Here is a 22,043-nt window from a genome sequence, read left to right on the forward strand (position 1 = left end):
ATGGAAATGATAGTAGATTCTTACCTAGAGCTTGGAACTGTAAATATGATCTAATGAAGACAAGATCACTTGGGCAAAATTCACTTTTAATGCACCTGCATAGCTGTACATAGAGTAGAAAAGCCACTATGAATAACTAACCAAAGACAAAGGGAATAGCTCTGGCTTTTGCAACTAAAATGAAATTGCTCTCTGTTTCTAATCCATTTTGTAAGCAGGTTAATACAGTAGGAATGCAAAATGTACAAAGTATTATTATTATTAGCAATGGCTCTTTAATGTTATATCAGAGAGCGTGTGATATAATGGAGCCTTCAATAAAGAATAAAATGTGTTGTTTTCTGAAAGCCTGAAAGATTATCCTGGAATTGTGTGTGAAATATCATCTAGGCATTTAGTGGCACAGTTCTGTAACAGAAAGCCGGGGGAAAGACTCCAGTCCAGTCAGCAGAGAACTCTGCACCAGGTTTGAAAAATCACCCAAACATTCTCAACCAAAATCTTAACAAGCACAACTGCCTTTTGAATCAAAGTCTGTAGGTTTGCAGTGAACATGCTGAGAAGAGTCACAGGCAGAGATGGCATGTAGTGCCTTGGCTATCATCCTGGCGCAGAGGTAAGGAGAAAGCAGTAAACATCAGCACCAGCCCCTTGGCAACTAGGCAACTTAGAGGAGGATGTCCTATCAAGATGAATATGGCTCATTCAAGAATTAACTCCCTACTCATCTTCTACCTCAGTTTTTTGCTGCTCATCCATTTAAAAAGTAAGTGTTGCTCTTTGTCTTATCATTCTGACCTGTCCTAGGGGTTGGTGGCTAGATAAACACCTCTGGCAGAAAGCTCATTTTGTCAGGAAGCCTCTAAGCTATTGGTTAAAGATGCCAAAATGAGCTGGTCCAGGGAACTATAAGTTTTATAAATTCATAGAAGGGATGGCTTTAAGATCTGAGTGTTCACGCTGTTTGATGTTAGTAGAGGATGAAAGCATTGGCATTTCTTTTGTTTGAATATTCAAAGTTGGGTGCTAGGAAACCCATAAGAAATATTCACAAAAAATACACATCCATTTTAAACTTTGCACTTTTGGAACCTTACAAACAGTCCATTTAAACCTGGATGTTTAAAATGATGTGTTAATATGGAGATTGATCTTTTGTTTCCTATTCCAACATTTTACTTTTTATACTAACTGCTCATCTAGATTATGTATTGTTATTGTGTCCATCACGGTACTGTCTAAGCACTACAGTGCAATCATTTTTTAAAAAACTCTAAGAAAATTAATTAAACAAATATGATTTGTTTTGTGGTTTAAATGCTTTGATTTTAACCTTTGTAAATAAAGTTGATATTTAGTCTGATCATTTTTATTAAAGAAATCTCTTCAGCAAACTTCCACATAAGCAGAAGTATGCACAATGGGTTTCCTTGATAATTTTTGTCAGCTGGATGACAGTAAATAGAATCCAAGGAGACTAAATGGCCTCAGCTGGTGAAGCTGATGTATGTTTATGAAAGGCAGTTGCTATTGAACATGTTTAAAATGAAGACAGCGAGAGTGTGTGTCTGTGTGAAGAGGCTGTGTGATTTGTGACTGTTGAGTCTGAATTGCAATAAGACAAAGCTTTGGGCAGCTGCCATTAAAGAAGACTTGGCATTAGTGTACAGTGTTTTGTAATCTGGGTCACCTTCTGTTGCTGCATCAGTCAGATTGCTACTTGTACAGTTTACAGCTCAAGGTAAATCAGACCCTGAAAACCCAGCAGAAACATTTACATGAATTAGCACTGTTAAAAAAAACAACAAAACTTTAGAGCCAGGAAGACTAATCTGACATATATTATACATTCAAGTATAGTTTCTGATTAGTTTTCTTACTGGAAGATGTATTGCATTACGTAGTCATTGCTTGCACCAATGTTCTTTTCCAAACATCTCACAACAGCACAACTATTGGAAAAAGACTTCTTGGAACTTTTATTTTCAAGACGCAGTTTTTATGGTCACTGTACTATTTCATAAACAAGCAGCTTTTAAATCTCTATGTAAATGTCTCTTGGAGAGAATCCTCTATGGTAATTAAAGCAACTGAAATGATGATAATGAAGAAATTTCATTTATACACAATGCAGGAAAATTACAGTATAACTGATACTGTGTTAAAGGGGAAAACATATAATGCTTATAAAATTTAAAATGTTATGGTAAAAGCATCACACACACGAGGCACTGATAGATGCCTAGGCCCTTGAATGTAAGCCACAAGCAGTACCCCAGAGGCATACAGAAGCAACAAAAATAAAATAAATTTGCAGGGCTCAGTCCTGGGTTTGGCTGAGCCTGGCTTGATGTACGACCCCAGTGGAGGCAAAAGTTGTTTGTCACCGTTTAACTCCCTTCCTCAGTTTTGGGGCCCAAATCAGCCCTGGCACAAAGTAAAGCAGACTCTTGGCCTTCTTCCTTTCTCTAGATATATCCATATGTGAGGAGGGCTAGCAGGGGGTTGCCTTATATCACCTGAGGATTCCCTGTACTGACTGAATCCTTAGACTGCTACGGCTGGTTTGTGATTGCTTTGCACTGGACAGAAGATTGGCGCGGAACAATCACAGCAAGGACTGGACCAACATAGATTTTTAAGTACTGCACTTTCTGCAATCTCAACAGGGTACTTTATTGCATAAAACTTTTTCTAAGAACTTTTTAGCTACTGATTTTTTTTTAGTGGTAAACAAAATAGTTGATTACAACTGTTTTCCAAGATAAGTATAAAAGGAGACCATGACATAGGTATAACAGATGGGGTGTGCAGCAGAACTGAAGCAGTTTAAAATATGAGCTACAATATGTATACATGATTATAAAAGTTGATTTTTTTCAAGTAATTTTATCCCATTGGACGCATCTTTCACCAAATGGTTTATCTGTTAATCTAACACAGGCACTAGTTCCCAGATCCACAAAAGTATTTAGGTGCCTAAGCTCACCATTAAGATTCTCAAAATGCTGCTTAGTTGGTGCCTAACCCCGCAGGTGCCTAACTCCCCAAGGCACCTAAGTTTCCACCAATTGGCATTCGCAAAAGTGCCTAAGCGCCAACACCATCTCACAGCTAATGAGCTGCTCAGAGCCCTAGTTTAAGCTGAAGCCCCCAAGCGGGGTTCTCAAAACTAGGCAGGAGAATGTTTATCTCGCCAGTGGGGTCCGATCCTGTAGACATGCTCACAGCACTCATAAAACCTGATATCTGACACAAAAGACAAGCTGGGGTGAGCAGGTCAGGAATTTTCAAGGAAGAGGTTGGGTGTGTTTTGCAGCAACGTCATAATTTTGTCAATTTTGGAAATCATTATAATTTATATTATATAAAAATTTAAATGTTTAAACTTTTACATATTATATTATTATAAATTATAGTGTGAGAGTCAAAACCATAGTCAGCTGAAATGTTCTGACCTTACTGAAATGAAATGTTTTAATAAGATCGAAATGAAATTTTTCAGAATATTTTCTTTGTGAAAAATTGCAATTTTTTTTACGTTTTGTCCTGATTTGGGATGAGATGAAATTTCAGAATCTCAGAATATCTGTGGGAGAGCAATTCCATTTTTCTACCAGCTTTCCTTAACACATGGGAGTGGGTTCAGCATTATGATGGCCCTGGGCTGGATTCACTCCTGCCTTGCATCTTGTACAATCAATTACACCTGTGCAGAGCAAGTGCCAAGTGAATGCACAATGGTACCAAATCAGAATGATAGCATTTACCACACACTTTGCACAAGTGTAAATGTCTGCATAAGGTCAAGGCAGTGGAGAATCAGGCACCAGGTCTCTAAGTGGGGTTATCTGCTGAGTAGGATGTATCCAGCCTCACCAGTTGGCAAGTGCATATATTTCTGTCACCAATGAGTACTAGCTGGCAGATGATGGACACTCCCACTTACAAGAACAGCAGAGTACAGCACTATGGCACAGTGCCCTGGCCAGCAGGATACCTCCTTGCTTCTCATTCTTCCATTGAGCAAGGTGGGATTTGACTCTGACTTGGGTGAGGGTCTATAATAGATTTAAGAACTGACTTTACAAGGTGTTGAGTGCTCTTATATCTCATTGAAGATCCCAGGAATCTGCCTAGTAGGGCTTCTTTTTAACCATGTTTTAATTTTACATTCACACTGAAATCTCTAAATGAGAAATAATATTACTTAGCACGGACTTCAGATTAATTAGCATTTGCAAATTATTGTGAATTTGCTATAAAAAGATTTTTCCACACATATCCAGAACACAAAAGATAATTTAAAAGGACAACTCAAGGTGCTTTATTATCAAGTATCAGTCTCCACCTGTGTGACACAGAGATAATATTTACCTCAAACAGAGTTAAGAGGATTAGTTATTTAATTCTTGTATAACATGATGCAAGTTGAGTACATGGAAAACCTTCATTTTATTAAAGTCTTGGGGGACATCCAAAACTTTCATAATACTGGGAATTTGTATCATCGCAGAACATATAATAGCCTTATGTAAAGTTGGGGGGCAACAGCTTTTTTAATTAGAGTTTTGTAAAATTGCAGTTAATAAACTTGTGTTTTACTTACGTTGTTATTAAATATACTCACTTAACATCAAACTGTACAGCGAGAGGGATTTCAGTCAGCAAACCACTGCCCAGAAAAATAAAATATTATCCTCTCTCAAACAATATGAAATTCCTTGTTGATGCTATTTGTGTCACTATTTACATCACTCCACTTTCACACATCCCACTCTTCATGAAACTATTATTCACTTCTTCAGAAGCTATCCTTGAAGAGTTACTTTCCCAAACCTCATCTCTTAAGTGACCTCACTGGAAGAGATGGAGCAGCAACAGAACAGAATGTTCAAAACACTCATGTGGCAAAAGAAACATTTGTTTTGCAAAAAAATCTTTGTCCTGCTATGGCATTGATATACAATGGTACCCGTTAAAACATAAGAATTTGTCCACAGTTACTAAACCATGGAATCTGAAAGAAACACTCCAGTAACTCAGGTATTCAACTGTGGTAAGCTGACTTTTTAATAGTGACCACAGTATATTCAGGATGACAATGTCTTCTGTGATCATCCAATGTTTCAGCTCTCATTTAATCTCAGCATTTGTATCAGGCTCTTCACCATAGTATCTGAGCACTGTTCTTCATTTCATCACCCTCCAAATCCATTTGTTGCCTAGTATATTCCAGTGCCAGGTGCACTATCCCCTAGGAAACAGAGAATAATTACATATGAAATGTATTAGTCTGATCACTGGTATGACCTGAGGTGCCCAGCATCCCCACCCACAAATACACACAGCAGGAAATAAACACTGATAGCACTGGGAGCTTTGGTTCTTGTCTTACTTACACTGAGTCCCATGGAATACTTGATATTTTTCTTTCCTTAAAGTCAGTTGCACTTCCTGAGCTGGCATCCTGAGAGCAGTTCTTCCTCCCATCCATCAGCAAGAAGCAGTACTCCTCATGGAAGTGGCGATACAGAGTAGTGCAGTGGTGAGGCAGGGATGAGTAAGAGAGCAGAAGACATGCAAAGACTGCTTGTGAGGACTGTTCAACATGCAGTTTTCTCTGATTGTGAAAGAGTGTCAGAGGGATAAATGATGAGCTTTCACAAGTTTCATCCCATATTCATACCAGGGAAGGGATGGCCTGGAGTTCCAAAGTTCAGATTCAGCTCTAGATCTGTAAATGTTCAGATCTGGGGGGGTTGATGTATGTCGTCTGTATACAGTGAGCAGGACAGACGCGTCTAATGTACAGTTCAACAGATTCATTTATGTGGGATATGAAAACAATATCTAACTGTAGAACATTTTCTAGATAGGAAACTATGTTCTCCTGAGACACCACAAGTGATGGTGGCCACTGAGCACAGTATTTTTAATTTATGTTACAAATAAAATGTGTGAAGTTGCTAGATAAAGCTGATGAAGTGCAGCGGAAAATGCCGTCTTTCCCTATTTAAACTCTAAATATAGTAGAACATCTGCCACCTCCCATACTGATGTTAAATTTCTTGATGAAACATTGGCCCTACTTTAATATGTCATTGTGAAATTCTCTTTTAATTAAAAGGCTCAGGCCAACATTCTTTGCTTCTTTTCAAATGACTCAATATTTATCTTGTCTGCCATCAGTAAGGTAATTTGCACCTCAGATGCAGACACCCTGCTGTTTGACATGCTGTACAGCAGAATCAATTTTAGCTTCTCTGTTTGGCTATCATTTGTAACCACTTGTTCATAACCATCAATAAAGTGTATGAGGGAGAGACCAAATGTTTTTTGGTGTAAAAAAGTGGAGCTCTTTTATTCAGCTGCAACCTTTTATTTTAGAATTGGACCAGACTAAGCCTGTGTGACTTCCACATAGAATAACTTCAGTGCTGCACACTCTAGCCCAGTTCAGGAAGGCTCTCTGTTCAGGACTGCATATAAAAGGAGGTTACCTTTAGGCAGGAGCTTATGTTCTTTAAAGTCAATGGGATTTAAGCATGTGCCTCACATTAAGCACATGGGTAATTGCTGTTCTGAATATGGAAATACTTAAAGCTCTTGCTTAAATGTTTTCCTGGTCAATATGGGTATGTCTATGGGTATGCAATAAAAAATCTGAGGCACTGAGTCTCAGAGCTTGAGTCAACTGACTCACACAGTTTGGGCTGTCGGGCTAAAAATTTCAGTGTAGATGTTTGAGCTCAGGTTGGAGCCACCTTCTGAGACACTCCCCCCTTGCAGAGTCTCACGGCTTGGACTCCTGCCCAAGACCAAACATCTACACTGCAATTTTTAGCCCCACAACCTGAGCCCATGTCAGCTGACCAGGGCCAGCCGTGGCCATGCTGTGGGTCTTTTATTGTAGTATACACTTACCCTTATGAGGCCACATTTAAAGAGCACTCAGAAATAACAGCTTGTGCAGAAGATGCCTACTTTCTTGCTAGGTGGAATCAACTGCAAGAAACCTACTGCACTGGTTGCCTGTTTGCTTCTGCTTCAGCTGATTCAAGGTGTCAACTATATTCATAAAGCCCCACATGGTTTGGGCCTCCTGGCTACCTCAAATGCCACGTCATTCTGCAGAAATTGAGGTAATATGATGTGCTCAAGCTAATAGAGGCTAAATTTAAAAATCTGGTATTAGTGACAAAGGATTCTCAGCGAAGGACCAGTGATGTTGTAATGTGCTTTTCCCATTCATCTGCCAGTGCCCAAGCCCGTTCTTTAAGTCACAGTGAAAAACTCATCTCTTTTCTCAAATGTGTGCTAGATGGGGTGCTTTGGTTGAGAGGGAGAGATTGCTGCTGTTGGAGAAAAAAAAATGAGGAGACTAGGCTCAATCATCCTCTGGCAAAGGAGGAGGGGCCATGTTACAGAGCAGATAGCTCCCTAGTTCTGCACTGGCCTACCCCTGCTGTGAGAGCAGAGGTCTTTTGCCATTGGCATAAAGTCCACGGTAGTGGCTGGGGGGAGCTGATGAAGGAGCTGACTTCAGGCTTTATGCCCCTAGAAGTTAAGCCTCCAGCAAGGGAATTCTCTGTTGGCAAGTTACATTTTTTTAAATTCAAGATTTGTAATCCAAGCACTTAAAGAACATAATAGTATCCCTAGAAATTTTCTTTCCTTGAAGTATGTAGATTTTTTTAATATCAGGGAGTATCATCATCAGATACACATATTTCTGCAAAGAGACCAGCCTATCAAAATAATTGGAATGATTATTTCCGACGGTCTTAACTGTGATAAATATAGAACCAAAACACGTAAAGGCAGGATACCTTGGAAGAGTAATGTTACACATTAGGCAATAAAGAGATGTTACATGGTAACATACATAAAACTCTCAGTGTAAAAGGAGTTGAAACCTGGATCCAAGGAGCACTGAACTTTTGAGAAGCTCAGATATGGATTTACAGCTCCATTACTCTAAAGTGTGCCAAACCAAAACTCTGGGTTCCAATATCACCAAACTTTGGTGAGTTCAATCTGGATCTGAACTCTGTCTATTGCGGTAAGAGACTTGCACATGCTATGCCACAATAGCAGTCTAACATCTTATCAATGTTTTCAACATCAGAAAATTATAATGCTTCCAGCTGTTGTTCAATATACCTGCAATTACACATTGTAGCAGTATGGATGTTGCAGTAGGAGTTATAGCACGGTGTGTCTAGTGTCATACATATAGATGAAATGAGAGGCATATCACACACATGGTTATTGGCTGTGAAAAAATCATGTAGGCTATGCCAATGGTTTAACCTTTCCAGATTATTGTACCCTTTTCAAGAGTCTGATTTGTCTTTGGACCCCAAGTTTCACCTCACTTAAAAACTACTTACTTACAAAATCAGACAAAAAATACAAAAGTGTCACCACACACTATTACTGAAAAATTGCTTACTTTCTCACTTACCATATAATTAGAAAATAAATTGATTAGAATATAAATATTGTACCTACATTTCAGCATACAGTATATAGAGCAGTATAAACAAGTCACTGTCTGTATGAAATTTTAGTTGGTACTGATTTCACTAGTGCTTCTTATGTAGTCTGTTGTAAAACTAGGCAGATATCTAGATGAGTTGATGTACCCCTGGAAGACCTCTGCGTACCCCCAGGGATACACATATCCCTGGTTGAGAACCACTGTGGCTATGTCACAACACTGCTAGTTTGTGGAAAGATGAAGTCCGGGTGTGTCACATGTCTCTCATTTCACAGACATGCATGTCATATACCACAAAATACTGCAACTGATCTCATATATTATATAGGCAGCAAAGAATCCTGTGGCACCTTATAGACTAACAGACGTTTTGGAGCATGAGCTTTCATGGGTGAATACCCACTTCGTCAGATGCATGTAGTGGAAATTTCCAGGGGCAGGTATATATATATATGCAGGCAAGCTAGAGATAATGAGGTAGTTCAATCAGGGAGGATGAGGCCCTGTTCTAACAGTTGAGGTGTGAAAACCAAGGGAGGAGAAACTGGTTTTGTAATTGGCAAGCCATTCACAGTCTTTGTTTAATCCTGAGCTGATGGTGTCAAATTTGCAGATGAACTGGCAGATGTGAAAGAACACATAGACTGACAAATTAACAATAGCTATGTATTTGAACACTTTGCTCAAACTAAGGCTGGCATTAATTTCAGTTCAAAATTTTCCCCATTCATCTTTTTCCAATGGTATAGTACATCAGTGTTCTCTTTATGATCCCACCAACTTTTATTCTGATTCTGTGTGCATAAAGTTTTAAAGACTTGAGGTGACGTCTCTTGTAGGGAGGCTTTGTGAAAAAAATGGATGCATCTCTAGCTGTGCCTGTTTGTGCTTGGAGGGTCCCCAAAAAGGGACAGAATCAGAATAAAAGTTGGCGGCACTTACTGCGGTTCCAAGAAAGCAGTTGCCAGTTCCCTGCAGTGCAGCCCATAAGTGCATGGGTGGCCAGGAAGGCTCCACGCACTGCCCTTGTGCCCGCAGGCAGTGGCGGATTAACAAATTTGGTGCCCCTCCCGCCCTCGCTGGCTCACCTCTGCTCTCCCACGGTAAGCCTGGGAGGGAGGGGGGAGAAGGGGAGTTGTGGCGCGCTCAGGCGATGGCAGCGGTGGAGTGGAGGTGAGCCGGGGCAGGGAGCAGTTCCCTGCCCCCCCCAAGAGTCACTCCCCGCGCCCGCCAGCCCCAGTTCACCTTTGCTCCAACGCCTCCGATCGCGCCGCTACTCACTTCTCCCTCCGTCCCTCCCTCCAAGCGCTTTTGCACAGCGAGCCTGGGAGGGAGGGGAGAGAAGGGGAGTTGCAGCATGCTCAGGGAATGGCAGCGGTGGAGCGGACGTGAGCTGGGGCGGGGAGCAGTTCCCAGCCCCCACCCCCTGGGTTACTCCCCGCACCTGCGGGCCCCAGGTCATCTCTGCTCTGCCTCCTCCAAGTGCACTGCTACTCACTTCTCCCTCCCTCCCTCCCTCCCAGCTCTTTTGCGTGGCAAGCCTGGGAGGGAGGGGGGAGAAGGGAAGCACGGCACACCTGGGGGAGGAGGCAGACCAGGGATTTGGGGAAAGGGTGGAATTGGGGAGGGGGTGTGAGAAAATTTGCTGCCCTTGGCCTAGGCCTTGTTGGCCTAGGCGATAATACGCTGCTGCCTGCAGGTGTCACACCAGCAACTCCCATTGGTCGTGGTTCCTGGCCAGTGGGAGCTGCAGAGCCAGCAATAGGGGTGGGGACAGTGTGCAGTACCTCCCTGGCCACCCATGCGCCACTTCTGGGAGCCACATGGGGCTAGGGCAGGTAGGGAGCTTGCCTTAGCCCCAGGCCACCACTGCACTACTGACCAAACTTTTAACAGCCTGCTCAGCAGTGCCAGCCAGAACCTCCAGGGTTGCTTTTAGACCAGGCATTCCAGTGGAAAACTGGATGGCTGCCAAGCCTACTATGGATATTGTTCTGCTGCATGTAAGGCAGCAGTTTATATTAGTTTGTGTACAGAAATTTTGATGAATGAACTAATTACAGTGAATTCCTCTTTTGGGGAAATCCCCACATATTTTGAGATATACATGCGAAGGGAGCATGTGTTACCAGATAGAATAATATATGGAGTGGCCAAAAATCAAGAAGAACATGGATAAGAAGTTACTCCCATTCTACTGTCTCATAGAAGCTGGCACTGTGTAGCTGTGGACAGACATGGGCCTCCTAACTGCACATTCTCTCTCTAAAATGACTGTTGCAAGTGAATTGTGCCAAATGTAGATATAATTTAGGCCTCAGTTCTGTGGCTGACTTTGTGTGGGCAGACCTCTGAGCTCAAAGGAGTTATTTGCAAGATCAGGGCCTTAGATTTTAATCCAGTTTTATAACAGACCAATCACCAATATTGTAGTTGTTGGTTGCTTTATGTTATCATAGACTCTTCACAATGAAGAATCTAATTCTAATGAAATATAATCTAATATTCTTAATAAAAATTCACTGGATAATTTTTAAATCTAAAACTATCTTCATCCATTACAGTGGCTTCATGACCTTTCAGCTCAGTTGAAAAAAAGTCAACCGTTTATTAATGTATACTATTAAATAATTTTCTACCCCAAATGTACATAAACTAGACTGTCATTCCATCTGGGAGTTCTGTGCAAAATATCTCAGCTTTATTTGCACTCCTCCTTTTCCTCTCTGAAATGTGAGCACTATGTAATTTTTCCCTATGAACAAGGACTTTTCTTTCCTGTCACTATTCTCATTACTCAGTAAACTTCTAATTAATGCCTAATTACTGTAGTCAGAATAAAGCTCTTCTTACAAAGACATTTGTGGTTTTGCTCATGCTGATGGTCCCTCATGCATACCAGGCCAACATCAAGCAGGTTCCCAGCAATCAAGGGAATCATGAAGTATTGTTAGGATGAATGTTTGATGAGTTCATAGCAGATACTGTGCTTTCATAGTTCCTCATTAGTTAACTGTGGAATGCAGTGGCAGCTAGAGATACATTCAGTTATGTCAGAGTGCTAATGTGAGGAGCCTTGTGGCTTTTCCGTTCAGTTCTGGTTTGCACAGATTGTGTCAATACATTTCATCACAAATAAAATATTTCTTCCTCTTTCTCATTCTGATCATCGCCCAAAGTAAGCCCAAAGTGAGAACTTTAACTTCACTGAAGTCCTTTATAAGTTCCTTTTTCCTTTTATATGCCTCATTATAACGTGCACACACACAAAATTTCCTCTCTGCCTTTGGAAGCAAACTGTCTGAATCACAAGGATATAAAGTGGCACTGGCTGCACTGTAACTCATGCACAAGGGAATAACTTCTGCAAGTTGTGAGTAAAGCCTAAATTTCTGAAATAGCAAGAATTGCACATGGTAAATAATATAAGCTAATTACACCTCTGACAATTTTAAGGGGTAGAAGGTTGATCTTCACCCTTCCAGTGTGGTACAGAGAGATATAGGGTCCGATTCTGTTCTGACACTGATGTAAATCAGGATTAACTCCACTTAGATTAATGGCACTGGTGTGAAACCAAAGTTAAATGAGCTCACATTCAATCCTATGAGGCAAAGTGCCTTATTTATAAGAACAGCCTTACTGGATCAGACCAATGGTCCATTTAGCCCAGTAACCAGTGCCAGATACTTGAGAGGGAATGAACAGAACAGGGCCATCATCTAGTCCAAGCTTCTGGCAACTGGAGTTATAGAGACACCCAGAGCATGGGGCTGCACCCCTGACCATCTTGGATAATAGCCATTGATGGACTATGAACTTATCTAATTCTTTTTTAAGCCCAGCTACATGTTTGGCCTTCACAATATCCCCTGGCATTGAGTTCGACAGGCTGACTGTGTTGTGTGATGAAGTACTTCCTTATGCATGTTTTAAACCTTCTGCCTATTAATTTCATTGTGTGGCCCCCTCGGTTTTTATGTTATGTGGAGTGATAAATAACACTTCCTTATTCACTTTCTCCACACCATTCATGATTTTATAGATGTCTATCGTATCCCCCCTTAGCAGGGGTGAAAGTAAGATAAATTACTTACCGGTGTGGGAGACTCTGCCTCAGCTGGAAGGGGCGAGGCTGGAGGGTCAACCTCCCCCAGCCAGCCCTTCTACGCTGACTGGCCCACGCCACCTGGGGCTCCAGTGGTGATTTTCCTAACGGTTCCTAACATTCTGTTCGCTTTTTAACTTCAACTATACATTGAGCAAATGTTTTCAGAGAACTATGCATGATGACTCCACGATCTCTTTCTTGAGTATTGATAGCTGATTTAGAATCCATTATTTCATCTGTATAGTTAGGATTATGTTTTCCAGTGAGCATTACTTTGCACTTATCAACTGCCATTTTGTTGCCAAGTGCATCCAGTTTTGTTAGATCCCCTTGTAACTCTTCACAATCGACTTTCAAGTTAAGTATCTTGAGTAATTTTGTATCATCTGCAAACTTTGCCACCTCATTGTATACCCCCTTTCCTAGATCATTTAGGAATGTGTTGAACAGCACAAATCCCAGTACCAGTCCTTGGGGGACCCTGCTATTTACCTATTTTCACTGTGAAAACTGACTATTTATTCATACCCTTTGTTGCCTATCTTTTAACCAGTTACTGATCCATGACTGCTTACTTTGCTTAAGAGTATACATTAAGTTTGAGCCTCTATTCCATGACTGCTTACTTTGCTTAAGAGTATACATTAAGTTTGAGCCTCTATTATGGTGTTTTTTTTAAAACAGGCATTTCATTCTTGTGACTATTCCTTTTAATTTCTGTTTAACTAGCTTCCTAATTTTTGTGTTTTTCCCCTTATTAAAGTTAAAGGCTACTGTGGTGGTTTTCTTTGGTATTTTCCCCCCTACGGGGACCTTACATTTAATTTAATTATGATCACCATTACTGAGCAGTTCAGCTATATTCACCTGTTGGTCCAGATCCTGTGTTCCACTTATAACTAAATCAAGAATTGGCTCTCCCCTTGTGGGTTCCAGGACAAGCAGTTCCAAGAAGCAGTCATTAATGGTGTCTAGAAATTTTATCTCAGCATCCCATCCCATCCTGAGCTGATATGTTCCCAATCAATATGGGGATAGTTGAAATCTGCTATTGTTACTGGGGTTTCTGTTTTTGTAGCCTCTTCAATCTCCCTGAGCATTTCACAAATTTTCACAGTTACCATCCTGATCAGGTGGTCAGTAGTATATTCCTACTGATATGCTCTTTTTGTTCAAGCATAGAATCTCTAAGGATGGAAATTCCATGGCACAGTTTGATTCATTTAATATTTTTTACTATGACGTTATGATTTCTGTGATGTTGCACACTATATGATTTTAAGAACATATGCTAATTTAACTGGAATATACATCATGCAAAAGGTCTCTAGTAAGGTATAATTAAAAAGCTTATAATCTACTGAGTGTGAACAACTTATTTGTATAAACGTACCACTCTTGTATCTGAAACTAGAAATATGAAATATAACTCTGAGAGCCTATTGTAATTATGCAAAGTGTTGGATATTAATGGTGGTTTGGAATCTTGATGACTCCCATTAACCAGGACAATTGTCTGCAGATGGCTCTGTTTTACCTGTAAATCTTCCTGTATGCGTGTGTGCTGGCAAGTGAGTAATGAAGTCTTACAGTAACATGTGATCATGACACCTGAACTGGAATCCATCTTTAACCTGGTGCTTTTCCATTGGGGGTAGGGGGAGGATTGGGAACCCATAGCGACAAAGGATTCCCGCCTTATGCAAAAAATATACAAGTGGGTAGAACAGAGAAAAGAGGGAGCCATCATGAGGAATCCCCTAGCTACCACCTGAGCTGGAACAAAGGCTGTATCAGGGGAAAGGATTGTGCCCAGACTAGGAAGGCATCTAGTCTGTGAAAGAAAGTTATTGAAACAATCTTTCAGGGTGAGATTTTATCTGTACTCAGTTTTATTACTGTATTAGGCTTAGATTTGCATGTTTTATTTTATTTTGCTTGGTAATTCATTTTGTTCTGTCTGTCACTACTTGGGACCACTTAAATCCTACTTTCTGTATTTAATAAAATCATGTTTTCTTATTAACTAACCCAAAGTATGTATTAATACATGGGGGAGGGGAAACGGCTGTGCATCTCTCTCTATCAGTGTTATAGAGGATGAACAATTTATGAGTTTACCCTGTATAAGCTTTATACAGGGTAAAATGGATTTATTTGGGTTTAGACCCCATTGGGAGTTAGGCATGTGAGTGTTAAAGACAGGAAAACTTCTGTAAGTTGCTTTCAGTTAAGCCTACAGCTGTTAGGGGACGTGGTTCAGACCCTGGGTCTGGGTTTGCAGCAGGCTAGTGAGTCTGGCTCAAACCAGGCAGGGCACTGAAATCTTAAGCTGCCAGGGCAGGAAAGCAGAGGCAGAAGTAGTCTTGGCACATCAGTTGGTAGCCTCAAGGGGGTTTCTATGATCCAACCCATCACAATTTCTTTCGTCGATAGTGTTACTCTCCCACTAGGTCAGGGGTCGACAATCTTTCAGAAGTGCTGTGCCAAATCTTCATTTATTCACTCTAATTTAAGGTTTCACATGCCGGTAATACATTTTAACGTTTTTAGAAGGTCTCTTTCTATAAGTCTATAATATATAACTAAACTATTGTTGTATGTAAAGTAAATAAGGTTTCTAAAATGTTTAAGAAGCTTCATTTAAAATTAAATTAAAATGCAGAGCCCCGCCCCCCCCCCCCCCGACTAGTGGCCAGAACCCGGAAAGTGAGTGCCACTGAAAATCAGCTCACGTGTCGCCTTCGGCACCCATGCCATAGGTTGCCTACCCCTGCACTAGGTCATTGTTATGTATTTTGTACCCTAGTATTACCATGTTCCATTGACTATAATTGTTCCACCAAGTTTCTGGGATGCCTATTTATATCAATATCCTCATTTAATACCAGGCACTCCAGTTCACCCATCCTAATGTTTAGACTTCCAACATTTATATACAAACATTAATAGAATTTGTCAATATTTAGTTGTCTGCTTTAATGTGATGTAATTTTTCATTGGACCGTTTCTCTTCAATTCCTACTTATACTTTATCAACTTCTATCCTTTTCTCTTTACTAGGATCTAGAGTATCCCCATCAATAAATCTTCCCCAGGGAAGTGTCTGTCCAAATTATGTGTTCCTCCTTACCTATCAGCTTTCCCCCAGCCCTTAATTTAAAAATTCCTCTACAACCTTTTAATTTTACATGCCAGCAAACTGTCTGGTTCAATTTTGGTTTAGGTGAAGCCCACCCTTCCTGTATAGGCACCTCCTTTCCCAAAGGCTCCCTAGTTCCTAATAAATCTAAATCCCTCCCCGGACAGCATTGTCTCAACCCCACATTAAGACCCTGCACTTCTGCTTGTTTGACTGGCCATGTGCATGGAACTGAAAGCATGGAGGTAATGAACTTGAATATCGTATCGCGGAGACTCTCTACGTAGGCTCTAGATATCCCAGTGTGGTTATGCCAAAGTGAAGACACTCAAAATTAATGGACACTTCTGAAAATGTAAGTGCAAAAGCTTGATGCTGCTCTCATTGAAGTCCATGTCAAAACTGGCAGAGCCAGGAAAGATATGTAAGTGTTATAACTGTTTGTTCTTTCTGACCTCTCAAAAACACTTTCTCCCTGTACAGTAAAAGCTTTATTATCCAGCATGTTGGGGGAATAGAGGGTGCCGGTAAGTCAAACATTCTGGTTAGCTAAGAGAGAGGGAGTTTGGGTATGTGAGGGGGCTCAGAGCTGGAGATTGGAGTGCAGGATGGGGGACAGGGCCAGCGCTCGGGGTGAGGCAGGGGCAGCATGCAGAGCTGCCTAGCCGTGCCTCCACCTAGGAGCAGCAGGGACATGTTGCCACTTGCAGGGAGCCTCCCAAGGTGAGAGCCACCCGGATTTGGCACCCCAAAACCCCTCCCACATCCAAACTCCCTCCCAGAGCCTGTGCCCCGCACTCTCTCCCACACTCCTCCACCTAGGAGCAGCAGGGACATGTCACTGCTTCCGGGGAGCCACGCGGAGTAAGGTAGGGAGTCTGCTGGCCCTGTGCCAACTGGACTATAAAGCAGATTTTCAATGAAGATCAGAAATGCCAGTTTATAGAGCTTTCCAGCTGGTAAAGTGCCGCATAATACAGCTTTCACTGTATTTGTTTGTTTATATAAAAATGTGTGTGTGTACATGGATTTGTTTATGTGTGTGTGTGTGTGTAGAGTGTGCATTTATGAAGCATACAGAAATAATGATTCTAAGAAAGGAATGAGAAAATGATATTAAAGGGAAAATGCAACTCATCAAGGTGAAAACTTTAAAGTGGGAAAATTCACTCTCAGGTTAGTTACTAATTTAGTCTACAGACCTTGACTGTGGATCTTTAATTTGGCCTTTGTAGTTAATGTTAACAATCTGGAGCTTTAGGACAACCAATGAGAAAATATCAACTTCAGGAAAGGTTGCTACCTTTGCAAAAACTGCTGAAATCTAACTTATCAGCTTTTTATTTTTTAAAAAAAGTTTGGGTAGTTCAATATAGGAATATAAATAGTCACAAATCAGAATGACTTAGGGAAAGGAAGGAGATTCAGTAGGAAGATCATTAATCAACCCTATAAATTGGTGTTCTCTGTGAATAATGATCTATTACACCAATAACAAGAAATAAAAGAATTTTGATGAAGAGTATTTATCATTTATTTCCAGCTAGCTGCACAGGCTATGCACATCATTTTGCAGCATTGACATATTTTGTATCAGAGAAAATGTAGTGAGAGACCAGTAATAACATTTTAAGAGATCTGAACACTGGATATAAACATATTAACTCTATATATAGATGAGTAAAAGTGTCAGAAGTGATTAAGGGCTAGATTTTCAAAGATGAGTTAGTGCCAAAAGATGCAGATTGAAATAGGAATTAGGCAACTAACATGCTTGGGTATTTTTGAAAACCCCATTGAGGCACCTGAAGATGCATATTGGTGCCTCAATACCTTTGAAAATCTGGCCCTATGTGACTTAGGAGCCTAATTCCCCTTTTTAAAAGTGAGTTAGGCACTTAGGAGCCTAACTCTTATTGATTTTCAAAGAAACCTGGCTACAAAGTCACTTTTGAGATTGAAATTTAGGAGCCTAGGTTGCATAGGCATTTTCCAAAATTTTACCCATTGTCAGGTGTGTTTCTCTTGGGAATTATTCCTCTAATGAGTAGTCATGCATGTTAGAACTGGTGAAACTGCAGTTTTATTACAAAGGTATACTTTGTTAATTCCCAGGACTTCATCCTGCTTTGTGGTAAAGCTTCAGGTTACAGATCTGGGTTTACTATCAAAATGCACTTGGTACATCAAAAGATTGGTAACGTATTACTCACAATTTATGAGACTTGGATTTGTTTGTAATGTTCAGGGTTCACATCACTAGTATGATATCCTATTGTGTATTTAGGATTTTAATATTTATTGGCCAATTTTTCAGATTTTATCTCTAAGTCACAGAACAGGGAGCCAGGAAATTGGGACCTGGCATAATGCTGAGTAAGTCACTTAACATCTGTATGCCTCAGTTTTAGCATTTGTAGCACTGGAATAATACTTCTCTAACTCTAAAGGTATTGTTAGGCTGAACTAATTATTTGAGAAGCACACGATGCTCAAATGTAATATTTTAATGTCTAAGCAACTTTGCAGTGTTCAAAGAGTCAAAAAAATAATCGAAAGTTAATATTTTTGTTCCTGATATTTACCTTTTTTTTCCCCTTACGGGAGACTTTTATCCTCAATCTGGATGTACAGACAACAGGCATCATACAGATTATACTGCTGTTCTCAGTTGTTGATTTTAAAGATAGTTTATGAATCAGTCCTTAAATTGAACTTTTCTTTATTTCCTTATAGTTTTTCATGTTGGCCTCATCAATGAAAGACCTCAGAGATTAAATTTAAAATAACCTGGCAAAAAACAGAAACAAATTTTCAAGTTAGAGTCATACATTCACTTTATATTGATTAGTTTTTACTCCTCTAGAAAATGTCACTATTTTGCACAAATAGTACAATGGTTTGTATATTTCTGCTGGAAGCCCCAAATCCTCTCTCTCATACATAGCCCAAGCAGCTGGGATTAGAGGACCCCTTGGGGCTACAGGAAAATAATCCTCTCTCTCTAGGTATCGGCAGAGCCATTCTGCAGCTGTTGCTGCAAGCTCAGGCTGGAGTAGCCTCTATGCAGTCTCTGCAGTGGGGGCTGGAGTCACAATGCCTCTAGAAGTGTGGCCACTAAACCACTGTGTGAATGGCCCCTGCATGTGTCCCACTCTACTAGCCAGGGTGCAGAGTTTAGCATGGACAGTGGTACTAGCTTGGAGCTGTCTTTGTACGCTGGGGAGCACATGGACTGGCACTGTGCCTAGGCATCCTGAGCTGGTGCTGCTCAAAGGGAGAGGTTTCTTCCACTCTCTTCCTCCCCAGCTCATCTGCACAAGGCCAGGCATGATTGAATCCTATTTCTTTAATCTCCCCTAGTCGAGACAGACAAAGCATCTTTAGTTCTCAGCGAGTCCCACAGACAGGGCCCGTAGCCCTAGATCACACTGACTCAGATGTATAACTTGGACAAACCTAATATCCTGCTGAATCCTACCTAAATAATTAGCCACAAATCAATGGCCCTGAGTCTCCACTGTTCCAGGTCTATGGGCTCCATCTTTGTGCCCCCTGTATTCTGGGGCTATCAGGGGCCTGACTGGCACCTAGTTCAGATAATAAGCCTCAGGGCTGCTGTAAGTTATGTTCAAGCTGCCAGTGGAACCCAAGTGGCCACAGGGAGCCAAGAATAATTGATGTACAGTGTGTATTGGTTGTGCCTCTGGCAACATATCCCCATTTTGGGGATGATAGTAGGAGCCTTTTCACCAGCTCTATGCCAGCCTAGGAGACCCTCACCACTGAGTGTAATCTCTTGGGGCCGTATTTATCAGCTCTCTATCTGCAAAGGGGGTGGATCATGAAGAAAACTGTACTCAAGAGAGAAGATTTGCTATGTAGACTGTGCCACATTCATTCATAACTTTGAATGGGAGTTAAAGGACTTTGAACTCAGTATATAATTTGACAGGGAGCCAAAGCAAAGACTTTGAAACAGGAGCAATACCCTCAGACAGTTCATACGTTCCAAGGCCATCTAATCTTGTGATCGTCTAGTCTGACCTCCTGTATGACACAGGGCACAGAACTTCCCCAAAATAATTCAAACAGCATATTGTTTAGAAAAACATCCAATAAAGTCACATGTCTATAAGGATGTGGACATAAGGGTCTAAGGCAGTGGTTCTCAAACTAGGGCTGCTACTTGTTCAGGGAAAGCCCCTGGTGGGCCGGGCCAGTTTGCTTACCTGCTGCGTCTGCAGGTTTGGCTGATCGCGGTTCCCACTGGCCGCAGTTCACCGCGCCAGGCCAATGGGGGCTGCAGGAAGGGCGGCCAGCACGTTCCTCAGCCCGTTCCGCTTCCTGCAGCCCCTATTGGCCTGGAGCAGTGAACTGCAGCCAGTGGGAGCTGCACTCAGCCAAACCTGCGGACACGGCAGGTAAACAAACCGGCCTGGCCCGCCAGGGACTTTCCCTGAACAAGCTGCGGCCCTAGTTTGAGAACCACTGGTCTAAGGCATTTCAAATAATTTGCATTTATTATGCAACATGAACAGGAGCTCCCAAAATCAAGTGCAATAATTTAGCTGAAAAAACAGCCACATACCTTAGTTGTTCCAAATCTGATATGCTGAGCAGTGCTCTGAGCTTGGTGATATTTTGTAGATGGTTAAAAAGAAGTTTCAGTAATGGATCCATGAAAAATAACCATTCATAGATCTGGTGACAGTATAGCATCCAGACTTCTTACACCTGAAGGAAGAGTCCATGTTATATTATAAAGTAAAATCAACAGTTAGGAGCATAACTCATCCACCTTTCAAAACCAGTGACTGGCACTTCTGGTTTGTTTGCATGGTGATATTGATTTTTAAATACATTTTCTTAAATATATGAAGTATCCATTGCTGAATGTGCCATAATGGCTGGTCAGAATATAAATTTCAGTAGAACACTCAGGTGCAAGAATAAACTGTTTCTGAGCAGCACATGCATGGCTTTGATTATGGGCCAGATCCTGGGGTGCAGGCAAATGAAGCAGAGCACAGATTAGGATGTATGTATATCACTGGCTTATACCAGCACTGCTCCACTGTGCAAGCTGGTCTCCCTCATACCAGGCTTCAACATCCACAGGGGGCCAGAAACACAGCTGAAGTCTGGCCACACTCACTTTCCTCCAGCCACGGCCACTTGCTAGTGCCAGTACAGAGTGGAGAATTAGCATTTGGGAGGGCATGAAGAGAGGGAAGGTGCCAGCTTTGCATATTGGGTGAGGAGGGCCAAGAGGCTGCTGTGATAAATGGCATGGAGCGGTCAGTGAGAGCAGCAGCACTGAATCTGGCATTTGTTGGTGGAGCTGGGAAGGATGTAATCGAAGATGAGATCAAAGCTATAGGAGGGAGTGGAGCTGTGCAGGGCCTTCAAGGCTCTTTTCGTTCTAGTCCAGCTGTAGAACAGAAGTTTAACAAAATATTTTCTGAACATTTCAAAATCTTGATAAACAATTCCTTTTGAATTTCCATCTAAAAAGCATCTGAGGATATGAGGGGAGCATATGGGAGAAGGAGACTTCCTTTACCCGAACCTATTTGCTCGCTGCCCTTATATTTCAGGATTTGAAAGGGCACATTACAGTGTGTCCTATTATAGGATAGCACAAAATGATGTATCTACAATGTAACTGAAAAGGACAATCAATGGCCAGTTTTTTTGTAGCACCTATAAAACAATGCTCATTTTCTATCCCCAGACTCATCCACATCATCTTTGCCTTTTTAGTTGGAGGGATTTTTTTCCAAATGAAATACCACTGACATTTGTAATTCTATATTCACACTTAATCAGACTGAACATTTTGCAAGCATTGGTCTGTGTAAAAACGCCCTCTGCTTGATATAATGAGAACTGTCTGTTCCTTTCGATCTTTAGCATTTCACATCTAGTTCAATTACATCCAACATGCAGCCAATTTGGGGCTCCTGTGATGGAGCGAGGAGACCAGGTAACCTAAATCAATTATTATGTTTGCATTTTAAAAGGCTTTTTCCATAGTATATTCAAATTCACGAAGAACTAGTGGACCTTCCAGTACTTGGATCTTTGCTTGTGATAGAGAAAAGGACCAAATCCTCTTCCCAGCCACGGCCGGCTCCAGCGTTTTTGCTGCCCTAAGCAGCAGAAAAAAAATAAGCTGCGATTGGCAGCAGCTCTACTGCGGCCGCTTCATTCTTCAGGGGCAATTCACTGGCAGGTCCTTCCCTCCGAGAGGGACTGGGGGACCCTCTGCCGAATTGCCG

At 41.3% G+C, this 22,043-nt stretch overlaps 1 protein-coding gene across 7 annotated transcripts in view; it reads left to right on the forward strand.

Moving 5' to 3' along the window:
* The first annotated feature begins 526 nt into the window (after positions 1–526).
* CRB1 (crumbs cell polarity complex component 1) overlaps positions 527–22,043 on the forward strand; it is a 219,743-nt gene continuing 198,226 nt past the window's right edge. For all 7 annotated transcript variants that reach the window (XR_007775369.1, XR_007775370.1, XM_050961360.1 and 4 more), the window contains exon 1: positions 527–766. Coding sequence is in view for 5 of the 7 variants with exons in the window: in XM_050961360.1 (XP_050817317.1) it covers positions 691–766 (76 nt within the window). In the remaining 2 variants the exon portion in view is untranslated. The remainder of the gene's footprint in view (positions 767–22,043) is intronic.

Source organism: Gopherus flavomarginatus, chromosome 7 (assembly GCF_025201925.1).
Source record: "Gopherus flavomarginatus isolate rGopFla2 chromosome 7, rGopFla2.mat.asm, whole genome shotgun sequence".
Taxonomy (NCBI): domain Eukaryota; kingdom Metazoa; phylum Chordata; order Testudines; family Testudinidae; genus Gopherus; species Gopherus flavomarginatus.